The sequence below is a fragment of the Natrix helvetica genome, assembly GCF_964273705.1.
Source record: "Natrix helvetica genome assembly, chromosome: Z".
Classification (NCBI taxonomy): domain Eukaryota; kingdom Metazoa; phylum Chordata; class Lepidosauria; order Squamata; family Natricidae; genus Natrix; species Natrix helvetica.
In genome coordinates this window covers 109,414,193-109,426,916 of record NC_138554.1, presented here as the reverse complement: position 1 = coordinate 109,426,916, position 12,724 = coordinate 109,414,193, and the positions used below count along the sequence as shown (strand labels likewise).

General features: G+C 38.3%; 1 protein-coding gene across 2 annotated transcripts in view; it reads left to right on the top strand.

Annotated features, from left to right (window-relative positions):
• The window catches only part of DYNC1I1 (dynein cytoplasmic 1 intermediate chain 1), a 215,259-nt gene that overhangs the window by 149,051 nt on the left and 53,484 nt on the right, over window positions 1-12,724 (top strand). For both annotated transcript variants that reach the window (XM_081932257.1, XM_081932256.1), the window contains exons 12-13: window positions 4,324-4,457; window positions 5,573-5,717. In XM_081932257.1, the coding sequence (XP_081788383.1) occupies window positions 4,324-4,457; window positions 5,573-5,717 (279 nt within the window). The remainder of the gene's footprint in view (window positions 1-4,323; window positions 4,458-5,572; window positions 5,718-12,724) is intronic.

Genomic DNA, 12,724 nt, shown 5'->3' with positions numbered 1-12,724 from the left:
ATTCTATTCTATTCTATTTTATTTTATTCTATTCTATTCTAACTTATTAAGAAATGTTCTGAAACAGAATCCACAAGTTTGTTCAAGTTATATATAGCCAAGGCTGACATTTATTCTTTATGTAAAGCAACTCATATAAGGATAGGGAGAAAACAATTCCTCCTCCTTTGTAAAATAGTTTGTTATTTTACGCAAGTTTATTCTCTCCACTCCTGATACCAGAAATGAACCTGCTACATAGATTTATTGAACTTTTGAAAACAGTGAAATATAAGAGAGACAAAGGTTGATAGGAGTGTGTTTGTCTCCCTTATCAAATTACATTCATGTAGAACAGAGATAGGCACTATAATAGTCCTCGACTTACAACAGTTCATTTAGTGACCGTTCTAAGTTACAACAGCACTGAACAAAGTGACATGACCATTTTTCACACTTATGACCATTGCAGTATCCCCATGATCATGTGATTATAATTCAGATGTTTGGCAACTGGTTCATATTTATGATGGTGGCAGTGTCCTAGAATCATGTCAACCCCTTTTGTGACCTCTGACAAGCAAAGTCAATGGAGAAACCGGATTCATTTAACAACCGTGCTAATAATTTAACAACTGCACTGATACACTTAACAACTGTGGCAAGAAAGGTTGTAAAATGGGGCAACCTTCACTTAACAAATGTTTCTCTTAGCAACAGAACTTTTCGGCACAATTGTGATTGTAACTCAAGGACTACCTGTATTTTTTTTTAAAAAAAAAAACTGGGCTACACTTAAAGACATTGGTCAATGAGCAGAGCACCAATTGGTAGGATTGTGAAATGGGTTGATCTCTGTCATACATACAAGAGCTGTGAGAGAGAGTGTGGTGTGTTTTTATGCTGGAGTAGAAACTTTTGTTATCTAGAACTACTAAGCTCATTTTAGGCTCCTGCTGCAAGTGTGTGTGTGTGTGTGTGTGTGTGTGTGTGTGTGTGTGTGTGTTCCATCTCTGTGTATGTGAGTGTGTCTCTGCCATTTGAAAATCATAGAAAATGTACTCGGTATAATAGTGTACTTAGTACAGTATTGGGATGAAACTTAAGAATGAAATAAATAGGTAAAAATTGAAGAGATAAGCAGTGCTAGCTCTAGCAAAATATAAGAAATAGGAAACTTCTAAATTGTCTATCTTTGCTTAAGTAAGAGAAGAAGTTATAGAGTATACTAAAGTTAGTACTCATAGACTGTAGGGATTGGAAGACACTTGGGGAATCATCTCTCTCAATGCCCACCCATCCATTTGAAGAACATTCCTGACACAATGTAATGGAATTTGAGAATGACCTTGGGAGGCGAGAGGAAGAGAAGCAGCACAGACATTTATCAGATAAATCTGAGACTGAAGGAGACTGTCCCTAGGTAGGGAGAGTAAAAGTTCTTTCAGAGTTGCACGATTCTGTTACTGTAAGCTTACAATATACATAGTATAGAATTTTTTGAACGTGTCTGCTCTGAGTATCTCAAAACACTTACATTTAAAGAGATATTTTTCTGATGCCCAGCCAATGTGTCCAAGGAAGTCTACTTCTTTATAATTGAAACTCACTGTCTCTTATTCTTCTGAAATATCACTGAACAATTGTGCCACATCTGTACATACAGTACAGCTTTGACTTTTTCCATTTCTGAGTTAGACTTGGTCCCAGTAGTTACTTCAAATTATGGCTGATAAGATTTTCAAATTCAGTTAAGTACCTTAGGGTTTCTCCCTTGATCTCTCTCTGACTTAATTTCTATCCATGCCATTCCTGACTTGTGTTTCTCTAAGTTATTGAAACTAGATGCTATAGCTGATCTGCATGTATAACTATGCTGCAATTTCTCTTTATGTAATGTCTGAAATTCAAGGTGACACAGTCAAGCCCCAAATTCCAGTACTTTTACCATTTAAACCACTTTTTTCTTAGGTCAGGGCTAGTAGAGAGCCCTCTTCATCCTTCTGGAAAACTACACAGTCAAAAAAGGGATTAGGTTTGGGTACTTGGACCAATATCATTACAGAAATGTTGGAGCAGCAGCAAGAGGAAAAGCTTTGATTAATTAAAAAAGAAGGAGAAGACCAGCTTTGGGGGGAGACCCAGAGGAAAGATTGGCTAGAATGGAAAAGAGTAGAAGAGAAATGAGAAGATTTAGGGGTCTGATAGATTTACTTACAGTCTGGTCACCAGGAGAGACCTATTTACCTCTAGGGATTTCAGAACATATAGAAAGGGAAGATGGTCCCAAAGGTATCAAATTGCCTAAGTTAACAAATAAAAAAGATTATAGAAGCCTATTTTACTATGTTTGAAAGAGTTACCACCTCTTGTAAATGGCCTGAGAGTGAAAGGGTGGTCACATTAGGCCATGCTTAATAGCTCTAAAATTAGTTAGTAAGATTAGCCTTTCCCTTCCAACTAGGGAAATAATGTATCATTTCCATGTTAAAGAGGTAATCCTATAGCAGGGGTGGGTTCCTGCCAGTTTTAACCTCTTCTATAGAAGATGTTCCACAAATCTACAGTGCCATTTAGAACCGGTTCCAGCTCCCTCCCCCCACCCATCCGCACATCATCAAGATGAAGAGCGAGAGGAGGAATTCTGGGAGTTGAAGTCCACAAGTCTTAAAGCTGTCAAGTTTGATCACCCCTGAGTTTTTTTTTCTAAAGGGTTAGGGGTGCAAGGGTCTTGTAACTTGACAGCTTTAAGATTTGCGTGCTTCAAATGCCAGAGTTTCTGAGCCAACATTTTAGTTGCTAAGCAAGAGCATTGTTAAGTGAGTTTCACCACATTTTACAAGTTGGCCACGCCCACCCGGTCACTTGGATGGCAAGCCACTACCACTCGGTCACATGGCTGGCAAGCCACTCCCACAAAACAGGCCACACCTACAGAAGAGGTTCTAAAAAAATTTGAAAGCCACCACTACTATAGAGGTATGATGCAATTTATTATGCCTACAGGTAGAGGCTTAGGAACTACACATATGATAAACATGAAGGGAACTGTGAATTGTGGGCAAGATTGAAAGACCTAGGTAGGAAATGGTGGAAGCCAGATGAAAGAAGCATAGAAAAAGTGGTAATGAAAGTAATTTTAGAACAGTTTCTATCAAAGTGAAATTTTGGATGTAAGAACACCATAAAGAGAGATTATTATATTAGCACATAGGCTTAAATACTGTTTCAGAATCATAAATAAGGCTGCAATTTTCTTTGATAATTAGTGTCACCTCTTGGCAAGATTTTTATAGGTAGAATGCAGGGGTGGGTTCCTGCTGCCATTACTGCTGGTTTGCTTCACGCGTGCTTCATGTGCTGTGCACACATGCACAGTTACTTGTAAAATTTTCTATGCATGTGCAGAACATTAATTTAAAAACCATGCTGGCAATGACAGTGGCAACCGGGGAACCAGTTTGGAGGCGTGGCCAACCTGGGTCGCTGCCGGTTCTGCGACCCAGGCCAACAAACCAACCAAGCGCAAACCGGGGTGAACCAGTAGCACCCACCTGTGGTAGAAGAAAGAAAAACAGTGATTTCCCCAGAACCATAGAGATTCCATTCCATTTTCCTCACCACTAAATCTCAGCATAATCTGTTGATCACCAAGAAACAAATAGCATTAATAGCAAAAACGTATGATCTGCAGAGTATTTCTGGAAGTAAAAAAAGACTTAGTGTGTCCTTTCCCACCAATACTTTTTAATATGATTAGATCAGGGGTGGGTTTCTGCCAGTTCTAACCTCTTCTATAGAACATGTTCCACAAATCTACAGATTTAGAACCTGTTCCCTCCCCCCACCCGTCCGCACACCATCAAGATGAAGAGCGAGAGGAGGAATTCTGGGAGTTGAAGTGCACAAGTCTTAAAGCTGTCAAGTTTGAACAACCCTGGTTTTTTTTCTAAAGGGTTAGGGGTGCAAGGGTCTTATAACTTGACAGCTTTAAGACTTGTGTGCTTCAAATGCCAGAGTTTCTGAGCCAACATTTTGGTTGCTAAGCAAGAGCGTTGTTAAGTGAGTTTCACCACATTTTACAAGTTGGCCACACCCACCCAGTCACATGGCTGGCAAGCCATTCCCACCCAGTCACATGGCCAGCAAGCCACTCCCACAAAGCAGGCCACACCTACAGAAAAGGTTCTAAAAAAATTTGAAACCCACCACTGGATTAGATCCTCAGGAATCTGCAGGTAGATTCTTCGGGCTGGAGAAGTTTCATTACGTCTCTCTCTTGTCCCAATCTTACTGCGCTCAAGAAACAACCAATTGAAAAGAAATGTTTCTAACTTATTTTAGGAGAGTATGGAGCTAGTATATAATAAATCCAAGCCAGTGGCAGTTACTGGAATGGCTTTCCCAACTGGAGATGTTAACAACTTTGTAGTTGGAAGTGAAGAGGGCACTGTCTACACAGCTTGTCGCCATGGAAGGTACTTTCTCCCACCCCCACCCCCTTTTTTTTGGGCTATATGATTGTGCTTATGGCATTTCTTTAGGTTACAATGTGGTAAAATGGTTGAAATCATGCAGGAGATTTTCCAGTAATTAATGGCTTCAGGTAATTTTTTTAAATATTTCTGATTTTATCTGGAGCAGAGACTTTATGTGAGTTCACAAATATTCACGATCTTATCTATCTATCATCTATCTATCATCTATCTATGATTTATCAATCTTTATCTGCCTATCTATCGTATCACTTATTATTCTTATAAATAATTCATTTCACAGAATATATTCAAAATTTCTTCGTCCTATTTTCCCCATAACAACCCTGTGAGGTGGGTTGGGCTAAGAGAGAGTAACTGGCTAACAATCATTTAGCTGGCTTTCATGCCTAAGGTAAAATTAGAACTCACAGTGTCCCAGTTTTTGGCCAACCGGTAATACTAAACCACTAAAATGAGCTGGTTCTCAATTACTTGTCTTTAAAATACTACAAATATTCATTGTTGCTGTATTTGTTCTTATGGAATACTGAAGTTGTTACTTAACTCCAAAATTGCTGTTTGTGTGGGGAAGAGAAAAATACCAGATGATCAGTGACTGCATATATATCAGTAAAACTCATATGCTGCTTTTTAGAATAGTCTCCAAAGATGACTAGGAAATAATAATGTTTACTTTATAAATGAAATATGTTCATGAACCGTTCCTTTTTTAGAACTTTCTTAACCTTTAGAATCATTAGTTTTCTTTCTAATCATAAAAACTCTGCTATTTGGGATGTTCTGTATATTTTATTAGTCTTATTTATAGAACTTTTAGCAGTGCAATAAGATGTTTGTGCTTCCACACTTGATTGATATATGTATACAGGTAATAGAGATACAATCCAAACCATAGTATATTTTATATAGGAGACCAGAGCTTATATCTCAGGCTACACTAAAACCATTTCAAACATTGTTGTTTGTTATGAACATCGTCTTTGCAAGAACAGGTGACTTTAGTCTTACGGATTTTGAAAATGGAATGCTTATATCATAGCATTTTTAGTGAGGAAAACTATGAAGGTTTTCTAAATGATTTTTTTTTTCTACAGTAAAGCAGGGATTGGAGAAGTTTTTGAAGGTCACCAGGGCCCAGTGACAGGAATCAATTGCCACATGGCAGTTGGTCCAATTGATTTCTCTCATCTATTTGTTACATCGTCATTTGATTGGACTGTCAAATTGTGGACCACAAAGGTAAGACATAATATTCAGAAGGCTTGCTTTGGTCTCTGTCCTTTCCTCCAACTGTCAGTACTAAGCAAAAATGGATGGTGTCCATTCTACAGTATTATACCTGATATAATAGATGTTTCCCCAAGAATACCTTAGTATTTAACTTCTTCAGAACTATTTTCCATTAGTTTCTGGGTACAAATAAGCGTACCCAGAAGACTATATAACTTCATTGCGCCTATTGATATATGTGAATGTATCTTTTTCACATATTCACGTATCTAGGTATATAGGCATTTTATTTATCCAATTCTATTGGTTACTGATTGAGTTAACCCCATGCATGACCGCTGTCTCCACCTGCCTCGAGAAGGGGTGTATCAGGTAAGAACCAACACCCCATTCTAACTGTTGGTATTTCTATAAGGATAGAGCTTGAGCTTGCCTATAATATGTAACATTTGATGTTAGTAAGCTATAAGAATTTGGTTAACTCATTATAATATCATTGAATGACTATGGCATTTATATTGCCATTTTTCCCAAGCTGCAAATAAAATCTGAGAGATGGGGACCTGTATAAGGCCATTCACTGACATTTGGATTTAAATTCAAGTTTATTGTCTTACAAACACAATAAACGTGAATGTAAATAGCTTGGTATTTTTTTTACAGTGTTTATGAATGTATTTGTTAAACAATGAAGCTTGTACAAATTGATATAAAATTCTGCCTATTTCAAAACAGAATGAATTTTCTGAAGAGCTTAGATTTTAATATGACATTTTTATTTATATTCCAATTTCAGAAAGTTAAAAAAGGCCATAATAATCTACTTGTTTTAGTGAATGAATACATGAAGTTAATATAATTTTTTCTAAATTATTTTGGAAGGTCAGATGTTAGATAATCAGATAGGTTGCATACTCCTGAATTTAAACACATATTATTTCATATTGGATAATGTCAGATGATGGTGGCTGCACACTACTATGTAGCAATATTAGTGGTGGACACCATCAATATTAATATTATCAACATTGTATCATGAATATCAGATGATGGAGTCTGTAAATCATATAGAAGTTAAGTGCTGAATAATCTAGCAAATGTTTCCTGAATCCTTCCCAACAGACCAAAAATGTTAGGAAATGCCATCTATGTGATACAAAAATGTAAATGTATTTTATAAATTCAAAAATGTTCCATACAAAGCACATTCTCAGTCACCCAACTCTAGTTTTTTTCTCAAAGACATCAAGACAGACCCATTACATGAACATTTCTAATTATAGCATATCTCTAAGAACTAAAGCAATGTATCACGGGAAAGAAGTCTTAGGTCCCTACAAAACATTAATCTTCTGAGAGCAGTTCCTAGAAGCCATAATTTTTACGAACATAGGGAAATGTTGACATATAATTCAGGAAAAGTTACTTTGTTCTGAAGTATATAATAACTGTAAAATGCTCAATTTTTTACATAAATTATTTAAAATTTCCTGTTTTTGTTGTCTAGGATGCAGTTTTCGTTTATGAAGCCAACGTAATTTTGATCACTGAATCATGAGATCATAGCACACTCATGAAAGCTGAATTAAAATGCCCCCAAAATCAAGGTATATCCTGGTATTAGCTAAGACTTCAGTGCATTAGTGCTTTGAAAATGTAAACTCTTTTCTTAAGACCACCTGTTCACTAATAGATACCACGGATTATTAGCTAATGTTAACGTACAGCAATCCCTATGCTGTGTACCCTGTTATCATACAGGAGAATTATACTACTCCACATGAAGAAAAAACAGATTTGCATCACTTAGACGTTGTTTTGTTAGAGCATTTCTTTATTCTGCCATGCATCAAAAGGAATAACTCTGCTTTGGCGAACTGAACAAGTTCAAACAGAGTTTCAAAATGCAATTTTTAACTGCTTTATTCATCCATTAATTCTATATGGAAAATATACAGCATAGTCAACATTTTTATCCTGTAATGTATATAAATTTTGTGTGCAGTACAATATAAATATTGGAACTGTGTTAGGAACTTTTGGGGACTACTGCATAAGCAATACTACACTGTTAAATATGTCATTTTTATTCCCTGATGTTCAGTTTTCACTTTAGCATAGGTAAAGCAACATCACTGTTCTGATACAATATGCTTATGTTGTCTCATCTGTCTTCCCCTACTTCCTAGCAAGAATCTTTTAATTGACCTTAATATGCAGAAATTAATAAGAAATATAATTAGGTTTAGGCTTCATATTAGACAGCAGAGAGACTACATGGAAAAGAAGGTTTAACTAGATGGACGAAATAATAACATGGTAAAAGAGGAACTCAAAGACAAGTGGGAGGGAAGAATATTGAATGATATTACCATAAATCATTGAGGCTTCTACAGATAGTTTTCAACTAAACCATTAATTTAGTGATCATTCAAAATTAGAATGGCTCTGAAGAAGTAACTGTGTCCGGCCCTTGGACTTACAACCATCACAGCATCAATTACATGATCAAAATTTGGGTGCTTGACAATTGCCACATATTTATAATGGTTGCAGTTTCCCATGGTCATGTGATCATTACTTGTGATCTTTCAACAAACAAAGTCAATGAGATCAGAAACTCATAAATTTGGGAAGGACTTACTTAAGATAACAAATTGAAATTCTGGTCCCAATTGTGGTAGTAGGTTGAAGACTACCATATAATGGTTAGTTTTTAAAATTATAAATAAATTGCATCAAATAGTTAGGGATTGACTAGTTAATCCCTAGTTAATTAGAACAATAGCAACTGGAAAAATAGCCCCCCAATCCTGAGTAAAGGTCTTAATCTGAAATGATGCTTTGTGAAGAAATTCCCATCGATGCCAATGAGTCTAGGCTTAGGTTCTTCATGCTTCCTGCAGCCTTTCCAAGGTTCAACCCCTGACTTTGCTAAGGATTTCTATGTGTTTCTATGTGTTAATAGAAAGAGTCATTTAAAAGCATATTAAGTGATATGGCTTACTAAAAATGTATCACGGTCTTACAATATTTTGTCACAGTTCAAATAATAAGCCATTCCTCCTTAAACACAAGTTTCCTGTTCTTTTTGTCTGTGGATGACATAATATACTAACTAATCTTTTACTTTTCATTGCTTCTGGTCCTTGTTGGGGGTGGAGTGGGGATTCTGGTAAAATCTAAGAAGAGAGAGATGCTTGGAGTCTTAAATGTGGTTTCTTCCATGTGGTCAGGTACAGTTGGACTGGCAGGAAGCTTTGCCTTTGATTTTTTTTCTTTCTTCTTAAATTAATTTCCTTTAACTCCCACTTGCACCGTCTTGGACAATTGGTATTCCCAAAACATGCACATATTTGTTTTATACTCATGCATCCTTCCTCCGAATCTGTTTTTCGCCCCTCTTAATTTATTTCAACAAAATAATTTAAACAGATGCATGATTGATTCTTCTGTGATCTAAGTTTTACTTTAGTAGGACACAACATTCCTATACAATGCAAAGCAAACAGTCCTATATGGTTATTCAACCTTTGGCTTGCCTGCAGCTACCAATCCTTTTCCCAGAATGGATTATTATGCTCATAGGTAAAGTTAAAATGTCTCAGAACATCTGTGTGTCTGTGGAGATTCTCAGTCATCCAGGTCATAGTTGTCTCAAAAGTATTTTTTCAAAAGGTAGCTGGGACTGTTTTGTCCTTGAGAAAGAAGGTGTTTCAGTTCTCTTCCAAGAAGCTTCATCGGTTCTGGCAAATGATGGGAGAGATGGAAGCTTTTGTTCTCGCAGGATGGGGGTTGAGGGTAGGTGGGTGGGTGGGTTGGAAGGATCATATTTCTTTGCAGTCCTCTGGTTGTTAGCACTTTCCCTAAAAGCTCTTGAGGCCACTTGGGGGTTACCTGTATTAAAGTGCAAATGGGGTTGGGATCTTTCTTGGAACTGCTGAGAGTACGGTTTGTAGACAGAAGATAGGTGGTGTTTTATCCTTCCCCCTCTTATCCCTCTTTCAAATCAGTGATCCTCTCTGTTCTGTAGCGAGAACGAAGCAGATAGGAAGTGAGGCAAGGCAGGTTGAAGCTAACACAATCTTTATTAACAGTATAATACGGCAATATGTAAGGCAAACCTCGACCCGGCAAACAGCAACATTTGACAGCTGACAGTCCTTTTTATACTAGAGCTGTCAGACGCTGAACCAATAGATTGGCTGCATTCTCCCGCCAGCTCTGCCAAAGTCGCCTTATGGGGTAAAAAAAATGGAGTAAAAATTAAGCAGCCCCAGAAAGGCTTGCAGTTCAGCCTTAGAGGAGGGTGTAGGGGCTTTCTTAATTGCCTCTACCTTGGACAGAGTAGGGTGGATGCCTTTGGAATCAACTAGATACTCCCAAAATTCTACATTTGGGATCCCTATCCTACACTTTTCTTGTTGAGTTTCAGCTCCGCTTGGCGGAAACAGGTCAGGGCTGCTCTTAATTTATCAACAAGCTCAGCTTGATCCAAAGTGGATATAAGCACGTCATCAAAATAGGGTACCACCCCTGGCAGCCCCTGGAGCATTTGCTCCATTAGGCTCTGGAAAATACCCGGGGCTACACTGACCCCAAATTGCAAGCGTTTACATTTGAAAGCTCCCCGGTGCATTACGATGGTTTGAGCCATGGCAGTGGCTTTGTCCATCAGGAGCTGCTGGTACGCTTGTGCCAAGTCTAACTTGGCAAAAATGTTTCCCTGGCCCAAGGAATGGAGCAGATGTTGAACTGGCACTGGGTAAGGGTTGGCTTGCAACCCTTTATTAATGGTGCATTTAAAATCCCTGCAAATTCTAATACTACCATTCTGCTTAATAGGTATTACTATGGGGGTCTCCCAGGGGGAGTGGTCTACTGCTTCGAGTACTCTTTGTGCTATTAATTTATCTAGCTCTAAATCTACTTTGGGCTGAAGAGCAAAAGGCACTCTCCTGGGTTTTAGACGTATTGGCGCCACCTGGGGGTCCAAGTTAAAAGAAATGGGGGTACCATTATATTTATCAAGCTTGTTGTCAAATATGTCAGTGAACTTGCTGGCCAGCGCGGCGAAGGAATCTGGAACAACGGAGTGGATGCCAGAGATATTGAGTCCCAATGCGGAGACCAATCAAGCCCCAGGAGGCTGGGCAGATGGCCATCTACAATGATAAGGGAAAGAGGCCCCTGGAAGTTATTGCTGGCTATGGTGAATGTGCCGCAACCCACAATGGGTATTGGCTGTCCTTGCTAGTCTCTGAGGTAAAGTGGGCACTGCCTGAGTTCAGCTTTGGCCAGGCTGGGCACTATCCATTTGATAGTAGCCCAAGAGACCAGGGATTTGGAAGAGCCAGTGTCCACTTCCATCTTGCAGGGCTCTTCCTCTATGCGCACAGTCAGGTATATCCTATGGGTAGGCTTAGTCACGGACGCATGGCTGATAGCCCAATCAGGTTGCTGCTGGTCACCTGCAATGGCAAAACAGGCTGTTATGTTTGTGGAGAATTTTGCTGATTTTATCTGTGGTGCCTTTGATGTAAGGAAGGAGGGCGATGCTGTTCTCCTGTTCTGTGTCTCAGTTTTTTGGGGGAGTCTCCCTTTGGATTAGGTTGGTAATTGTTTTTCTTTGGAATCCGTTGGGAGATTAATAAGTTTGTGAGAATGTGTAATTCAGTTTTCAGCTGATCTTTGTCAGCTAGGCGTTTGGTTGGAGATGAGGGTCTTGGCTACAGAGTTGATCTGTGCATGGTGGTGATGGGATTGTGTGTTTAAGTAGCGGTTGGTGTGTGTTTTTTTCCAGTAGATGGTGTGTCCTAGGGAGCCATTGGGTTTTTTGTAGATTAGGACATCCTGAAAGGGAAGTTGGTGTTTGCTTCTATTTCCATAGTGAATTGTATTTTAGGATGTAGGCTGTTGAGATGTGTGAGGAAGTTGTCCAGTTTTTCTTTTCCATGTGGCCAAATCATGAAAGTGTCATCAACATATCTAAGCCAGAGTTTGGGTTTGTGTTCAGATTTATCTAAGGTGTTAGTTTCAAAATGTTCCATGTATAAGTTTACGATGATGAGTGAGAGGGCTGATCCCATGGGTGTTCCTATCTGTTTGTATCTTTGTCCATTATGGATGAAGTATGCGTTGGTTAGGCAGTGGTTGGTCAGGTCCATGATGTGGTTGGTCAGGTCCATGGTTGTGTTTGTTCTGGATAGTTATCAAGGCTTCTTTTATAGGCACTTGGGTGAAGAGGGATATGGCATCGAAGCTCACAAGTAGGTTGCTGGGTTGTAGGTTTTCTTTCTTTATTGTTTCTATTAAGTGGAGTGAGTTTTGTACGTGTGAGGTGATGGATTCTGCGTAGGGTTGGAGTTGTTTGGCTAGGAATTTGGCAAGATTCTGTAGAGGTGAGCCTATGGAGCTGACTATGGGTCTGAGTGGTGTTCCTTCTTTGTGTATCTTGGAGAGGCCATAGAGTTTGGGACATCTAGAAGATTTCTCTCTGGGGATAATTCTTTGCTGGATCTCTTCACTGATGGGAGAGGCTTTTATTTTGGATTTGTTGGTTTTTTCCAGGTAGGTGGTGGGGTCTGTGTGGGGACGTTTTGGAAATTTAAGGATTAAAAACTGTCTTGAAAGGTATGGAAAATATCATTATATTATGCAATTCATGATAGGTTATCTTGGGCATTTTGATTTTCTGGTCTCGGTCTTCTATTTACTTACTAAGGGCAACCTTGGGAATCAGAATCTACTGAACATTTTGCTAGGAAATTTTAAAATATAAAATGAAAAAAAAATAGTTCTAATAAACATATTACAAGCTCATGGAGAAAATATGCAAAAATATACTTTTCTTCCCACTTTATAATGTACACAATATTTCCAGAACATTTATGGGTGTACAAAGGGAAGTAGAACATGTATAGATGCAGAAAATGGATGCACAAAAATATGTTTTATTTGGAAAAACTGTCAAAAATATGTACACTAAAATCAATTTAATTTCTCTAAGAGCAATA